General features: G+C 42.7%; 1 protein-coding gene across 1 annotated transcript in view; it reads right to left on the bottom strand.

Moving 5' to 3' along the window:
• The window catches only part of LOC104548246 (A-kinase anchor protein 13-like), a gene marked incomplete at its 3' end in the record, with an annotated part of 87,088 nt that overhangs the window by 20,141 nt on the left and 51,943 nt on the right, over positions 1-15,004 (bottom strand). The window contains exons 10-12 of the mRNA XM_010194216.1: positions 12,684-12,820; positions 6,505-6,848; positions 427-489 (exon numbers count right to left, since the gene is read on the bottom strand). Of these exons, the coding sequence (XP_010192518.1) occupies positions 427-489; positions 6,505-6,848; positions 12,684-12,820 (544 nt within the window). The remainder of the gene's footprint in view (positions 1-426; positions 490-6,504; positions 6,849-12,683; positions 12,821-15,004) is intronic.

The raw sequence follows: 15,004 nt of genomic DNA, 5'->3' as shown, positions 1-15,004 counted from the left end.
AAGAAGAAACTACATCTTTCAAGGTACAAAGAGCAACTCTGTATGAACTTAAATCTTTTACGTCCAGAACAAAGTGCTGCTGAATCACATTAACTCTCATTTTGATTCTTTGGCTGTCACAATTATCATTATGATCATTGCTGTGGAAAAAAACACCCTTCAAAACCATCCCAGAACAGAGCAGCTCAAACCAACAAAGCAGCTCCTCCAACGCTCGAGGCCAATGAAAAGCAGCCACCACCTTCACCTGCATCCCAGTTCAGCAGACCCATTCCCAAGACCCCAGTTGCTGAAAAAGCAGAGGAAGCAAACGAACACGTGCACACTTCAGCCAGAGCAGCAGCGGGAAAGACAACGCATGAAAAGCTGACGACAGAGTGTTTGCAGTGCTCCTTTGCTGTTGCTGCACATTTATTTATACCGTACCTTCTACAAGTAAAGTCAGGACCCATGGGAATGAACTGTACACCAGAGGGACACCAGCTCAAACTAGGAACATCAAAAGAGGCAAAGAAGGGAAAAGGGCAGTGATTATTGGATTTTTACGGATCAGGGGCATGTTAAAAGACTCTCACTCTTGCATATCTTCAAAAAACAAAAGACAAACAAACTTGGAATTAATGCAGTAGTTAATATATCTTTCTGGCTGCAAGAAAACACCAGTGTGTCCCGAGTGACCAAGGTTATCACCGAATGGGTAGCAGGACAGCCCATGCTTCCCCCAAAACGATCCCATCAGTGAGTATATAATCTACTGGAGAAACTGCTCCAAGTGGAGAGAGTCGTTTTTGGGGAAACAAGGCTGTAAAGCACCAAAGCCAATTTTGCATAAGTGATCACACACAGCCATTCTGTTAGTAAGGATTAGTATTTTTCTGGTACCTCTCATCCCCAAGTCAGGAAACAAACCCCTTACGGATATTTAATTGTTTAAGTCTCCTCCATAGAAGTATTAATAACCTCAGGCTACACTTGGGAAAAATAAGAGAGCTACATTTTTAAATGTTGCACAGTAAATGAGTGAAAGAGGCTGGAAGAAAAAGCAGGCTTGTCTTACTACTAACTTGAGATTAAATGAAGAGTCCTTCAAATAGTACTTTGGCTAGAAAACCTTTCAGCTCCCATACCCCAAAAGAGTCCCAAGTTGCATCATGGAAGACAAAAGAAATGCAAATACAGAATGCAAATATTTTGGTTGTCCTTTTAAATACTGCTTTTGTAATTTTTTCTCTGTCAGCTCATGGCCCAATTGCAGGTTTTGCAGACAAAGAGAAATCAATCTTCTTGTCAGTTATGGCATATAAAGGACCCCTAAGTCCTGGAAAAGCTGTCTGGGAAACATGCGTTGTCTGAAGGGAATTTTGCATCAGCACAGATCTGCCAGAGCAGCACTGCACAAGTCCTGCTCCCAGCCTTGGCCTGCGATCCACACAAGGAAAGGACATGGCCAGAGCACGACCCAGGCCAGGAGCCTATGGAAAGGGCGAAACAAGTTTAAGCATCCCTGGGCCAGGACTGTGAGTGCCAAAAACCTCAGAGGCACTAAGGAAGGTTTAAAGCCACTGACTGCATCATCTCATGCCAAGTCCTCGTATAGCTTCCACACACGGTACAACACTGGAAACATTCAGGAAGGGTTTGATGGTTGGTATTCAGTGGTGGAGCATTCAGATAATCACTATCTCTTTTATTAAGGATGTTAACTGGGCGAGGACACACCAGAAGTACCTGTGCTTTGCACCCCAAAGCTCCAGGTGTGCTTCACCAGTAGCTCTCAGCACAGTACCATAAACATTCTTCATGAAGATGTACCTTCACATAACATGCCAATATTTCCAAGTGCTTCACCATCATCATCATCACCCAACTAAACCATGGTGGCAGATGTAGGTATTAGTGAGGGATGGGGGGGGCTAAATACTTGCTTGAGATCATAAAAGCACTGGCCACAGTAAACTCATCTCCATCATACAGATCAGCCTGTGCTCTCAGACTTGGGTTCAGCTCTCCAGCAAGTCAGTAAACTTGACCAGGAGAAACTAGATAGAGGTTGAGAAAGTATCCCAAGGAAGGTATCGCACATGCTCCCACTTTCCTCACTTCCCCCAGCCATCTGCTTGTGCCCCCACGGCTTGGTGGAACCAAGGAGGAGGAAGCCTGGAGACCTTCTGGCAAGGGTTGTGGAAAGCAGAGCCTTACAGTCCTGCTGGGGAGGCACCCACAATCTCTTGGGAACACCACTGAAACCTAACAGGATCAATGCACAGCATGTAAAACCCCTTTACAGAAGACGACCTGGGGAGGGGGAGTGAGCTGTTACATACATCAGCCTTGGAGGAGAGCATAAACTGCTGGAATTCGTTTCAGGTTATTGCTCTGCAACTGGGTTTAGAGAGGATGATACCAAAATGGTTGAGACCAGAAAAAAAACAATAAAGAGAGAATGCTTGTGAAAGAATCAGCACACATTTCGGATATGAATAGGTATTTTAGGTTGCCTATTTGAGACATTTCTTTTTATTCTATGTGTAAGTTCAATGTTTCAGGATATTAATATACTAATACAGCTCTTACAGAGGAGCCTTAACAGACAACTGGTAAAATGGTGTTCATTTGCATGAGCTGCGAAGACGAGCACTGCCCTTCCTCCCCCAGAGCACAGCGATGCAAATGAAGTGGCTTCGTAGAAGTAAAAATGCATGTTCTTTCCAGTGCCTTTTTAAAAATACTCTTTTTTAAGAGCCTCTCCAGCACTGCTCATAGGGCTTCATTTATGCTGATGCACAGTAAGGCATGGTGATTTTTTTGGTAATAATATCATCTATGTGGAAATGTGGCAGTTTGTTTACACACACTCCCATGTAACTCCATCCATTCCAAGGGAAGTGAAATCCTGAGCTAGCCTGCTACAGGAGGAGAGGCAGCGGGCTGTGGGAGATGAGAAGGGGTTGAACCACTGAAGGGGAGAGGTTGAACAACTACTTTTTTTAGCGTAAAAACATTTAAACGTGGACAGTTCCACATGTCTGCTGTGTCCTATTTTATATGTTAATAGACAGCGCAAAGGTTACGTGAGCGAAGAAAATGCACAACTGCATGATGGATGAGGAACTGAAAGTTTGCGATACGGAAGAAAAAAACGCACATGGAAGTAAAGAAAAAAATACTTAATTTCTATTTTTAGGAAGATGGTTTTAAAAAAACAGCAAAAGAGCAAAATTAAAGCCATTTAATTCAACCAGCTGCAGATCCGCAGAATATTCTCCAACTCTGAGATTGTTTCTGATGCATCCCCTCCCCAGATGCCCCTCCTGCAAGTCTTGGCAAGAGTCTCCAATGTGCTTTAAATCCCAGTTACACACATGCTCTCCGGTAAACAATTATTTAAATACAACTCCAAATTTTACACATGGCAAAGGCCAATAAAATGATATCTGGATTTCTCCAAGTTTTTAACACATTGTCCTTAAGCACACGCTCTGTGGATCAGAAGAACTGCCCCGGGTCAGTCTGGAGAGGGAAAGCAGCCAAGTGGGATGCACAGTGCTAACGCCAAGGCTTCCAGGGGTACTACAGGTTTACTAACATGATAGTACGGGGTTAGTAGACAATCAAACGTAAAGCAGTCACATTAGCTGGCTTTGTACCTTCTCCTATGAATGGGAGGCTTCTTTATAACATCCCCCAGAATGCGCATTGAACTGAAAATGAATCATGGAGAGTGGTCAGCAGCTTGAATGGAAAAATACGAACAAATGGCAGCTGAAGGAATAATATCTCCAACAAATGAACAACAGAGGGAACGGACACATAGAGAAAACACAAAATTAAATACTAAAGGAAGCAATGAATCTCTCTTTTCCTCCTCTCTTACAAATAAACCTGGTTTTGGGTTTGTGGTTTTTTTTTTTTGCACAGAAAGGTTTCATAGGTATTGACCACATTGCAACATAGCTGCTGCCCAAGCCAGGTCAGTTTAAAGTTTAGATAAGGACAAACTATTTGACAGAAGCTGTTAGCAACTGTGATTAACACCAGCTCCAGTTTTGCATTGCTCAATCCATCAGTGAAAAATGCCGACCTTTCTTTCCTCAGACTCGAACGTTAAAAACACTGCATCACTGCTGAAAGACAGGCATGCCAAATCTGCTGTGAATGTCAGGAATGAACTGAACAATGAACATCCTTTTGTGGCAGCCCTGGTAGTTTTCTTTGTATTTTTAATAGCAGAACATAGGCTTGAGGATTATCCATGAAGTGCATTTGAGGAGAGAGGGGAAGCGGAGTGGAACCGAGTATGTGTTCATATTTTATTTAAGATGATTACGTTTTTCCTGATCTTTTCTGTGAACAAACTTGTATGCTCATCCCTCTTACAAACAGAAACCACATAACACTGCAAAAGACAAAATCTTACAAAAGACTGAGGGGGTTTTTTGTAGGCTCCTTGGGTCCTGTATCAGCAGCATTATTTGAGCTTCACTTTGCTACCTCTGCCATCAGGGAAAGACTATTTTTGGTGTAGATGGGGACTGGACCAGGCTGCGAGTCCTTTGCTGGGTCAGGAGACACCTCTCACAGCTCAGCTGGCCTTGAATAAGAAAATGAGTAAGAAAACCACCCTGAATTTAACTGATTTGTATGAAAGTCACTTGTTTGGGCTCCACTTCCTCAGTATTTGTTGTTGCTTGCTAAGCAACCAGAATCTCAACATCACAACAGCCACGTATGAAAAGAACAAAGAAGAAAGGAAAAAAAACCCAACAAACAAACCCAAATAATCTAAATTCCTTTGTAACAGAAACATAAAACCAAACAGGAACCAAACCAGCAGCAAAGACTCACACAGCTTTTCTTCTCCAATTAACCTATGTGACAGCTATCCTTACATAGCACCAGCTGTATCTAAGACATATGAGAATAATTACTGCTTCTTTAACTCTATTTTTCTTACATTTACAACGAATGTATTTCCCATATCAGAAACAGCCTCCAAAGTCTGATGCAGAAGAATTTAACCCCATCTGTTAAGTGTTAGCAACAACTGCCAGCAATGCAGTTTATTACCCTCTGAAATCCTTACAGAACAGGTCCAACACTTAAAAATAAATCTCTCCAAATGAGTTTATGAGCTTATGGATGACTCCTGTCAAAAACCTGCATGGGTACCTTACGCTGACTCTTCAGTAGCTTTAAAAAGATAGGTATTACTTGATTTCTTTACATATTACCTGGGGACCAAAAATAAAGCCAAAAAAAGGCAGAAGTGGTACACAACAGCAGCAATAACAACAATAAATTATAAATAAATTTACACCTTACGTTGCTATATGCCTGAAAGTATTTCAACATTGGCTTTAAAATCTGAAGTGTCTAAGATATTCCTTTAGTGATACCCACAGCTCCTAACAGGTAAAGGATGCATACATTTCCGATGGGAAGCTGCTGCCTCTCACTGGATTATCCAAATTATCAGTAACGATTACCAAAAACCCATTGTGAGTGGCCAGTTTTAATTTAATAGCATCACCAAATGCAACAGCTCCATTTCTCTTAGAAAAAGACCCGTGGCCATGAAGACAGCAGCAGGCAGCCCAGAGAGCGGTGCTGAGCTGCAAGTCTGCACTGGAGGGACATGAGGATATGGCACTCTGGCCCTGCCAAAACAACTGGCCATTCCAGAGCTGAAAACATTTTAAATTCACGAAAAACACTGGCCAATCTTCCCTGGTTTCAGAACACACAGGGTTTGACCCTAAGCAGCTCAGATGATGAATGGTGCAGAGCACGGCGAGGAACCTTACACCAACTGATTTATTGGTGTGCACCTTCCTTACTTCATCTTTTTGCCCCACTGAGACCGGGGGATGAGCATCTTCCCACAGCCACTTGGCACCAGCATCTGCACACATGGCTGTTACACCTCTCCCTCTTGTACCTTCTGAAAAAAAACAAATGGGAAAACTTCCCTTTTGAGTTTTCCTGGACACCACTGGGGACACAGGTGATTTAGGTGGGACTTAATGTCCATGAGAGACTGAGGTGGAACCAATTCTGTGAAACAGTGACTACCCATCTCACCACTGTGAGGAGCCTCCACACCTTTTTAAAACCCTGGTGCCTGTGCTATCTCTTAATACAATCAGAGCAATAGTGGCCATGTTTATTTTGTGGTCAGTGAGATTTAACACTCCAATAATTCCCTTAACAAAGCCCTCCATACAGAAAGGGGTGGTGACAGTTCAAATGGAAGACCTGTCCCGAGGTAATCCCATTTGCTCTGGAAAGCTCAAGCATACCATAGGTATTCAGCACTTTAATCCTGAAAGTTAATTCTAAAAAACGCAACCAAACATACACTAGGAGATTGTCTTCACCCCTTTGAGTGAAAAAGAAATAATCAGAAGTGACATCCTCAGTTTTCTGTTTTATTAAGCCGAGTCTAAAGCTCAGATAAATATGTATAAGCGGGTGCAAAGTAAATCAAAGCAGCTCCTCACTCACCTCCTCTGATTTATTTCTGCTTCGTTGGCGGCGTTCTTTCCTGGCTCCCAGCTGTGGCGGCGGAAAGGTGACAGTGGCCGCATGGAGTTTCGCAAGACGGAGGAACGAGTGGGCACATCCGTGATGCTGTCCAGCTCCTCTTCCTTCTCTCCCTCTGTGGCCACCATGTTGGTGCAGCTGCCATCCAGGCTGTGCTTGTCCTTGGGCTGGACGAAGCTCGCCGTCGGCGGGAAGGGCAGGTAGGTGTCACTGCCCAGGGATGAGTTCCTCTCCAGGGACATGGTGTCATCTGCAGAGGAACTGGAGCTGGTGACATCAGAGGCAGACTGCTCCTCCTCAGGCTGCTGTGGACAAGAAAAATTCAGAATATATTAAAGTAGAATCATAGACCAGAGGTTCGGGTTGGAAGGTACCTCTAAAGGTCATCTAGTCCAACCCCCTGCCATAGGCATGGACATCGTTCACTAGATCAGGTTGCTCAAAGCGCCATTCGACCTCACCTTGGACACTTCCAATGTAGTAAATACATTTAACACTTTAAATAAGTGCAAGCATTTTATATTTCACACGAGCGGAGAGACTTCCTAGTTGATAGCATGAGGCAAATAAACTAACACAGAAGTGACACTTTTTGCTCTGGTTTCAAAAGAGGCTGAAATGCTCTGCAGAGCAACCTCTTCCACCCCTCAAAGTTCCCGGTTGCCATAGCCCTGGACTCTGAGCCCGGGTCCTCTGCCTGCCTTCCACTCTCCAAATCCACATTTCACCTTTCACAGCAAATCCTGCTCTTTTCACCATTTCTGGCTAAACTTTTTATTGGTCACATAAAACTACCAAAGGTTTATGAAGAGCAATTAATGGGCAACTGGGTGATCATGACTCCTGATGACAAACTTCAGCCTCCCCTGTAGGACCTGGGATGGGTTTGTAGCTTTCAGCCTTGAGAGTTCAAGAGCAACAAATGGTCCCATTGCATCATGCAGCACAAAAAGGACAATTACTCAGTAGTAGAAAACAGACAGGAAAAATAAAAGCTGAAATCTCTCTTCCCCACTACTTTCCATTAAGCAGAAAGTTAATGCCAGGGTTTGCAGCATTTTTCAAATCCAACTGTAATTGAAAAATACTGTTGCACAGGATCAGCCACCCTGTATTACAGGTCTCGAGTCATACCGCAGTTTTTGGGTTTAGTTTGCTCCAAAAGCAGTAAGTGGGAGCCAAACCGGTTCTCCTTGGCCAAAGGCCACGTGCTGACCATACAGCCCCAGAAGAGTCTGTGCGTAGTCTGTGCTCCCTGTGGCCAGCATAAAAACACACAAGCATCCCTCTGACATCACCTTCAGCCTGAAATGGTGCTTGCCCCGAGGGACTGACGTGGGAAGTTTCAATTTATTTCTCCTGCAGAGCCCTGCGCTGTATCATTTAATATAATAATAGGCAGAATGATCTGTCAGACCATATATAATCAACTATTCAGCAAAGCCGCAGCGGTTAATTGTGTTCAAATAGCAGGCTTGGTGGGTCTCAGCAGAAGCTGACAAGTGGGGTTTTTTTGATGGGCACACATTATAAGCTAAAAGCTTCTTATTGAACTGAATAAAAAGAAACGAAGATGTTCAAAAAGCATCCTAACCCTATCTTTCACTATTTAGAGGGAAGCCCTGTTTCAAGATGGGCTATTTTTCATTATTTTGGTTTAACAGATACATAATAATTTTCCTAAGGTGGTTTAAATAAATGCTGTCACACTATTTCCCCTCTCCCTTACATCAAAAAAGAGACAGCATTCACAGCTATACAATACACCTTTTAAATACAAAATATTAAAAAACACACTAAAAATATACCCCTCCAAAAGCATTCATTTCATGATAAGGAACATCAAATATTTATGGTGAATTTGTATAAATACTTCACTATTAAACTTTTATAGTAATGCAAAGTATTGGGTTTGACACATTTAAATATGAAGTGTAGGTTAAAACAAGAGAGAACTGAAGTAGATGCCTTGTGAAGATTTTGATGACGTTTGGTGTTATTCAAGATATCCGATATTTGCGTGAGTCATGATGAGAGCTTACTGAATTGCTTAAATCCAGACAAATTAAGTAGTCGTTATGTGGATAATGCTCCTTCAGCAGAGGAAACAGTCTGCTTCGCTGTTCGGAGACACAGGAAAATCCCGTTAGACATTAGGGCAGCACAGCAGGAGGAGAGAGGACTCCCCACCAGCTGTGTGGGGAAAGGGTGGGACAGTCTGGAAACACTAAATTTGGATGCAGATCTTGCAACAATAGTGCAAAGCATCAAATTATATAGGGAGAAATTAGAGTAAAAAAAGGAATTTTTATTTCCCAGGTAAGAATACTACTCCCCTTAAAAATGCAGAACAAAACCCATGCCCCTAGCAGGGAAGATTTAGAGTTTCTAAAGTGCAGTTCAAAGAGATATTTGAAAAAAGTGAAATATATTTTAATCTTTACCCTGAGCATCAGACTGACTACAGAACACAATAACCAATTCCCCTGAACTTCTGGCCCATGCTTATTCCTCTAAAACGATTCTGTCTTCATTTAAATGATTTTTATTTTTTTCAAACAAAGCAAAAACAGTCAATCTGAAAGACCGGGACTCTGCCTGCAAAATGCCAAGTGTTGCTGACACATCTAAGAAACATCTGCATTGTAGCCACCTCTGCAAAGAATTAGCTATCTGGCCAAAGGCCAGTACATATGCATTGCTCTTTAATCCTATTTGAATGAGAAAATTCCCTGTTTGCAGAACAGAAATGCTTCTCTAATGTCTTCTTTTCCTACAGGAAAAACGAAACATTAAAGGAATATCAATTTTCTTCATGTTATGCTTGCTGCATTGCACCTCGATGAATTCAACCCTTAATGAAGACCATAAAACTCATGGCTGAAAAAAGCCTTTCCAGAGATGTGCTAATGGGCATTTTCTTTGCTCTCAGAAAGAGGTCTTGGCGAGGTGTTAGTAAGAAAATACGAGATAAGGCATAAAAAGTGAGTTTTCTGAGAAAGGACGTATGCAGTTCTTCGTGAATAGGGATAAGAGAAATCACTAGCACAGTGGGGGTATAAGATAATGTCTTCAACTAAATCCCTCCCTCTGTAGGAGGTCTTGGTAAGTGGAATTAAAATGTTCTTTCTATGATTTTTGTGATGACAACACGCAAAGTGCTGAGATAAAAACTTACTCTGTCCCTTGATCTTCCATGTGAGAAAGACATTAAAGGTGTTACAGTATTTAAAAAAACAACCCAAATGGCTGGCATTCAGAAGTTTGTTTGGCACATCATTATACTAAAGGAGATAACTTTGGTTGGCCTCATGGAGTCTGAAAGTCTTCTTTTAAGTTTCGATTTGCTTATGGCTTCAGGCTCCCCGAAATTAACATCAAGAGTGGCCCTCAATCAATTAGTTATAATAATTTTTACGGTTTGGAATTGAGGAGTCTTCCTCTCGTGAAAGTTTCTCTCTTCAAACTTTCAGACCTTTGGGTTTAGTTTTTTCTGCGTGGCTGCTGGGGCTTCTCCGTGGTTTGGTTTGGGGTTTGTTTGGTTGATTTTTTTTAAGAGAGACAATAATTCTGAAAAAATAAATGCAAAATATTTATGTATTTGTCTGCTTCCTTCAGCAAACCAAAACAATGGCAGAAATTAAACAACATCCAAGGGGTTGAGTTGCAACCCCTTCCCTCTGACAGTGATCTGTGGGTTCCTGACTTCCCCAGGGCCTCTCGTCTGAATCATCTCCCGAGAGGCCCATTAAAAAACTTCCCAGCAAGGCTGAACTTCGGTGGCAGGTTAAAAGTTAAGATGAGCGAAGCGTATGGGCTACGCCCCAGGACGTTGCCAGATGATTGTGAGAAATGACCTTCTGCAGCATGAATCACTCAAGGAGGAGGGTGTTGCAAAGCCTGCCCAGATGGCTGAGATGGAGAAGGAAAAGCAGGATGATGAGGACATGGGAAGTGGCTCATTCTTCCTAAATCTCTGGATTTTAATGGATTAAGGAGTTAATAGAGGAGGAGTGAATTATACAACAAAAAACAATTCTAATAGAGAAAAGTTCAACTCTTGCTCCATAAAAAGGGGAAACAAGACCAGGAGTAGTAATAACAATAATCATCATGACACTGAAAGGTTTGAGATCCTCTTTAAGTAAAAATGTTCTCTCTCTTCTCAATTTGATATGGAAATTGTACTATTTAATAGGCTTATAACCAACTACAATCAAGACACGCACGTTATAATATTTTACAGAAGACTGAATCCAGCGCTTATTTTAGTGGCTCTTAAAAATATTTATAACTTGAATTTCTACCAGTTGGGCTCAGTAGTCAAAAAACAAGCAAAACTGAATTAAGGAATGAGCTCACAACGTTAAACCAGCGTCTCTGGTCCTTCTAGAAATAACTTCAATATCTAAAATAACTGCATACAGAAACAACTGTAGAAAAGGTACTCAGACAAATTCTGAGAAAGGAGACAAGGAATTGAGTTAGTCAGCAACGCAGAGACAAAAAAGAAACTGAGGTAGAGATTGGCTTTGAATAACTTCCTAAACTCAACGCAGGAACCCTTTGAACCCCTTTGTAGATGAAGTCTGCAATCCACCTCATCATGAGAACAATGCAAATGCTGCCAAATTAAGAAACTCCCTTTCTACAATGAAAATAATTTCCTCTCTCTGCCCGTTCTACTGGCAATTGAAGATCTGCTTTCCCCACCACCTCCTCCTTTTCCCTGCAGCATCCCTACTACATTGCACTACTTTTTAAGTTTTAAAATTTCTTTCTTGTATTTAGAAAAGAAAACTTTCCACATAAGAAGGGGAAAAAGCTAAAATTCTGCACGACATAACATTTACTGTGCTCCCACAGCACTCTCTCCCACGCATCCCCATGCAAGCATTAAATCAGGCTCAAATGGCAGTCGGCTCTTGTAACTCGTGCCACTCTACCCAAGGAAATTGAAGACAGCCCTGCTCTGCCAAACAGCTTTATATTCTCACAATCCAGGGTCCCACATCACTTTGACAGTAAGATGGGAAGGGGTGAGGCTGGCAAGCTCTGTGCCCTACCCCACGCATTAAGGATGACTTTACTGTTCGTTCATAGCACATGAGATCACTTAGCCTGGGCTGTGGTGTTTCCCGTCCCGCTGGAAAGCGTTCACCATCATCTGATTTGATTTAAACAAACAGAATTTTGTTTCATTAAATATGCAAGTGTGAAACCTACTCTGGAAATTTAGGTTTTCAGAGCAGAAAGCATGCCTGCACAAACAAGTAAGCTGGAACTGAACCTAAACGTGTGATTTCATGGAGCTGACACCAAGAATGCAAATTACCAGCAAGACTATTCTTAAAAAGCAAACCCTAATCATCCTCCAAATAAATTCAGGCTGCTCTGATGTAGACACCCAAAGGTGCTAAAGGGAAGCATCCTCTGTTTGGGAGGCTGAACCTATCTCAGGTCTCACCCACACCCTTCTCAGCCATGAGCACCACAAAGGGCACAGGGATGACTAAGGTTACTGATGACTTCTGCTGCTGATTTTAAGCAAATCTGAAAACATTTTCCTCCTACTTGCACGCAAAAAGGCATTAGAGGTATGTCGTCTAGGCAACAAAACTATTCATTGGAATTTGCCTTAAGTATTTAGAGTGAGTGCTTCCTTCCTATCCAGGGAGTCACACTGAATTTACAGCAAAACACTGGTTCCTCTGAGAATTACAGTATAGGATTCTGAAGGTGTCAGTGCAGAGGTCACCGTTTGCTGGAGAAAAGGTCTTTGTTACATTAGTTAAAGATGTTTTTCCTACCATCTGCGCAATCCCTAATGACCTTTCAAGAAAATCCACCTTTTCAACTGTTCCTCTAGTGCCTGATTTACTTTTGGACAGCCAAAATTGCTTTCATCTTTTTAACATCAGGGGCTGCACAGTTTTTGGAATTCTGTTGCAAGTAAATACATCCCTCATGTTGCTGCATCTAAAGAGAGGACCAGACCCTTCCCATCTATTCCGCTCAAGGATAATCACTTCCAGGCTTCCAACTCACCAGTGAAACCAAGACGGTCTGCATTTGTTGTGTGGGATTGTTGAAACAGGACTTAGAGCTTTTTTAACCACATCCCAACCAGGCTTTCCTACCTTTCCAAAGACGAGGTCTTCCATTCCATCACCAGGCAAGGGGAACAGGTCGGACTCGCTCCCAGACCCTCTTTTAAGGACACCCTGTGAGGAGGCGCAGACGCTGCTCAGCCCATCCTCCAAGAAGTTCTCACATTCTACGGGAGCAAAGCAGAGAGAGTTATGGGCTGATGCTTTCTGGAGCATCATTGCATCCAACTTGCATATGCTCAATAAAGTCAAGGATATATTAAAAAAATAATGATAAACAAAGCTTTACAAATTGTTTCACCTCCCAAAACCATGCCTGCAAATTTTTAAAGAATTTAGTCAAGAGTTTAAAACTTATTTTTAATGCATTATCAAAGTATATGGTGCAAACAGAAATTCTGCATTAAACAGCCATATATGCTTGTAGCTTGAGGTGCTGATAAAGGTGTTATGTATTAGGTACTCCACACCGAGTGTAACAGGTGTTGCCCGTCGATTGCAGGAACTGCAAAATTAGATTCATGTTCAATAAATCTAGAAATACAGCTTGACAATGTTTGCTTTCTTTCTCAATTAAAGAATCAATTCCTTCTAAATGCCAAGGTCCTTTTAATGCATACGGGGATGATTATTTCATTCTTCCTTCTACAATACTCAAGTATGACTTCGATACCAAGCTTTACTTGTCAAAAAAATTAAGTGTTTTTTTAAAATCCTCAGCTTTTGTAACTCCTGACATTGAAATATAAGCATATTGCATCTCTTTTTTTCTAAAATGCTTCCAGCTGTTTGTATTGGGTTGATGGGCAGCACAGAAATAGATTACAGCCACTGAGAAAGCCCTTCCTTTTTATGCATTTGCATAAAAAACGCCTGTATATCGTTTTGTTTCTTCAGCCTTCAGGCAAAAGTATTAATGACAATTTTGGCAATAACTGAACATTCTCTTCTCCCAGCTCACTACATTTTCTGATTATTAGTATTTTTTAAACAAAAGGTGTTATTTTGCAACCTACTCTAACTACAGAGATCCAAAACATGTTTAGCTCCCTGGAGAGGAGCCAGGGCACTAAAACGTCATTTTGTTCAGAAATTACACCTGGTTAACTCCATCCCTGGCTACATCAACCTTATACATCAACACAATGATGGCAAGTTTGGGTAGCTCAAAGCCACCTTTTTCCCTTCCCCATCCTTAACCTGTGCCAGGTAGCAGCTATCAAACACCGCAGCCACTGCCCAGCTGATGAGAGCGAGCCACTGGCTGAGGAAATAACATTAATTTATTGATGGCAGAGGGGCTGCCCCTGTTTTTGGGCATGGGGAAGCCAAACCCGGTCGGAAACCCCATTACCCCACAGAGGAGTTTCCACACCGCAGAGAATTGGAAAAGCACTTATTGGAGGCAGTGCTGCTGCTCCCCATTCCCCTTTCAGTAAACCTGGAAAATCTGAACTGCTTTTCCATTGCTGAGGGAGAGAAGGGAGGGGGAAGAGAAGATGAGAAGGGGAAAAAGAAGGGAAAAGCAAAGAGGAGATGGAGCGGCTGTGGGGGAGCGGGCCAGGGTGCCGGCCGTCCAGCTGGCAGCCGGCAGAGCGTGTCCGCAGCCCAGACTGAAAAACAAAAGGGCCTGAGCCACGTTCCAGTGGAAAATCAGCAGGGACGGTTCAGATGCACCAAGGGATGGACACCTCACCCCAAAGATAAATCTCAAGAGGCAGCGAAAGGCTCTGCAGGAGCCTCTGAGAGACAGAGGAGATGAAGCAGCAGGGAGGGACGATGAGGAGCAGAGAGATGGGGACCCCCACAGACCCAAACCCTCTCTTTCCTTCCTTTTCTCCTTTATTTTCAGTTGTTGGGCAGGGGTCTTTTCCCCCCTCCTTTTCTCAGTTAGCTCACTGGGTTCGTTTTCTTTGACTTAAAGCGCATGGGCATTGCACAACGCTGAGCTCAGTCTCCCACCCCTGTGAGCTGGGGAGCCCTGGTGACAGCACTGCCGTGACACGGGGACCATGATGCCCACCACACACCCACCCCTGCTCGCTGGGCTGACAGCACCGCTGTGCTTATCTGCTCCTCTCTGCAAAAACACAATGATGATGGGAACGCACTTCTGCTCAGAGGCAAAAACATGTCACAGTAGAATGCCCTAGGATGAAAACTTCCAAGCAACTCCTTTACAGACATTTTCCAAAGCCTCATGTCCTCCAAGACAGGGCTGAGCCCTCCAGTTCCATGCTGACAGCTACGTATCTGCCACGCTCCTCCAGGCATTTCATTTCAACAGCACTGACAGGAAATGAGAACCTATGGGTTCTGGAGTTACTGTCTAAGATTTGAGGACTCAGTCC

The sequence above is a fragment of the Mesitornis unicolor genome, unplaced genomic scaffold (assembly GCF_000695765.1).
Source record: "Mesitornis unicolor isolate BGI_N332 unplaced genomic scaffold, ASM69576v1 scaffold211, whole genome shotgun sequence".
NCBI lineage: Eukaryota > Metazoa > Chordata > Aves > Mesitornithiformes > Mesitornithidae > Mesitornis > Mesitornis unicolor.
Note: the sequence above shows the minus strand (reverse complement) of the source record. Positions and strands in the feature narration are given on the sequence as shown.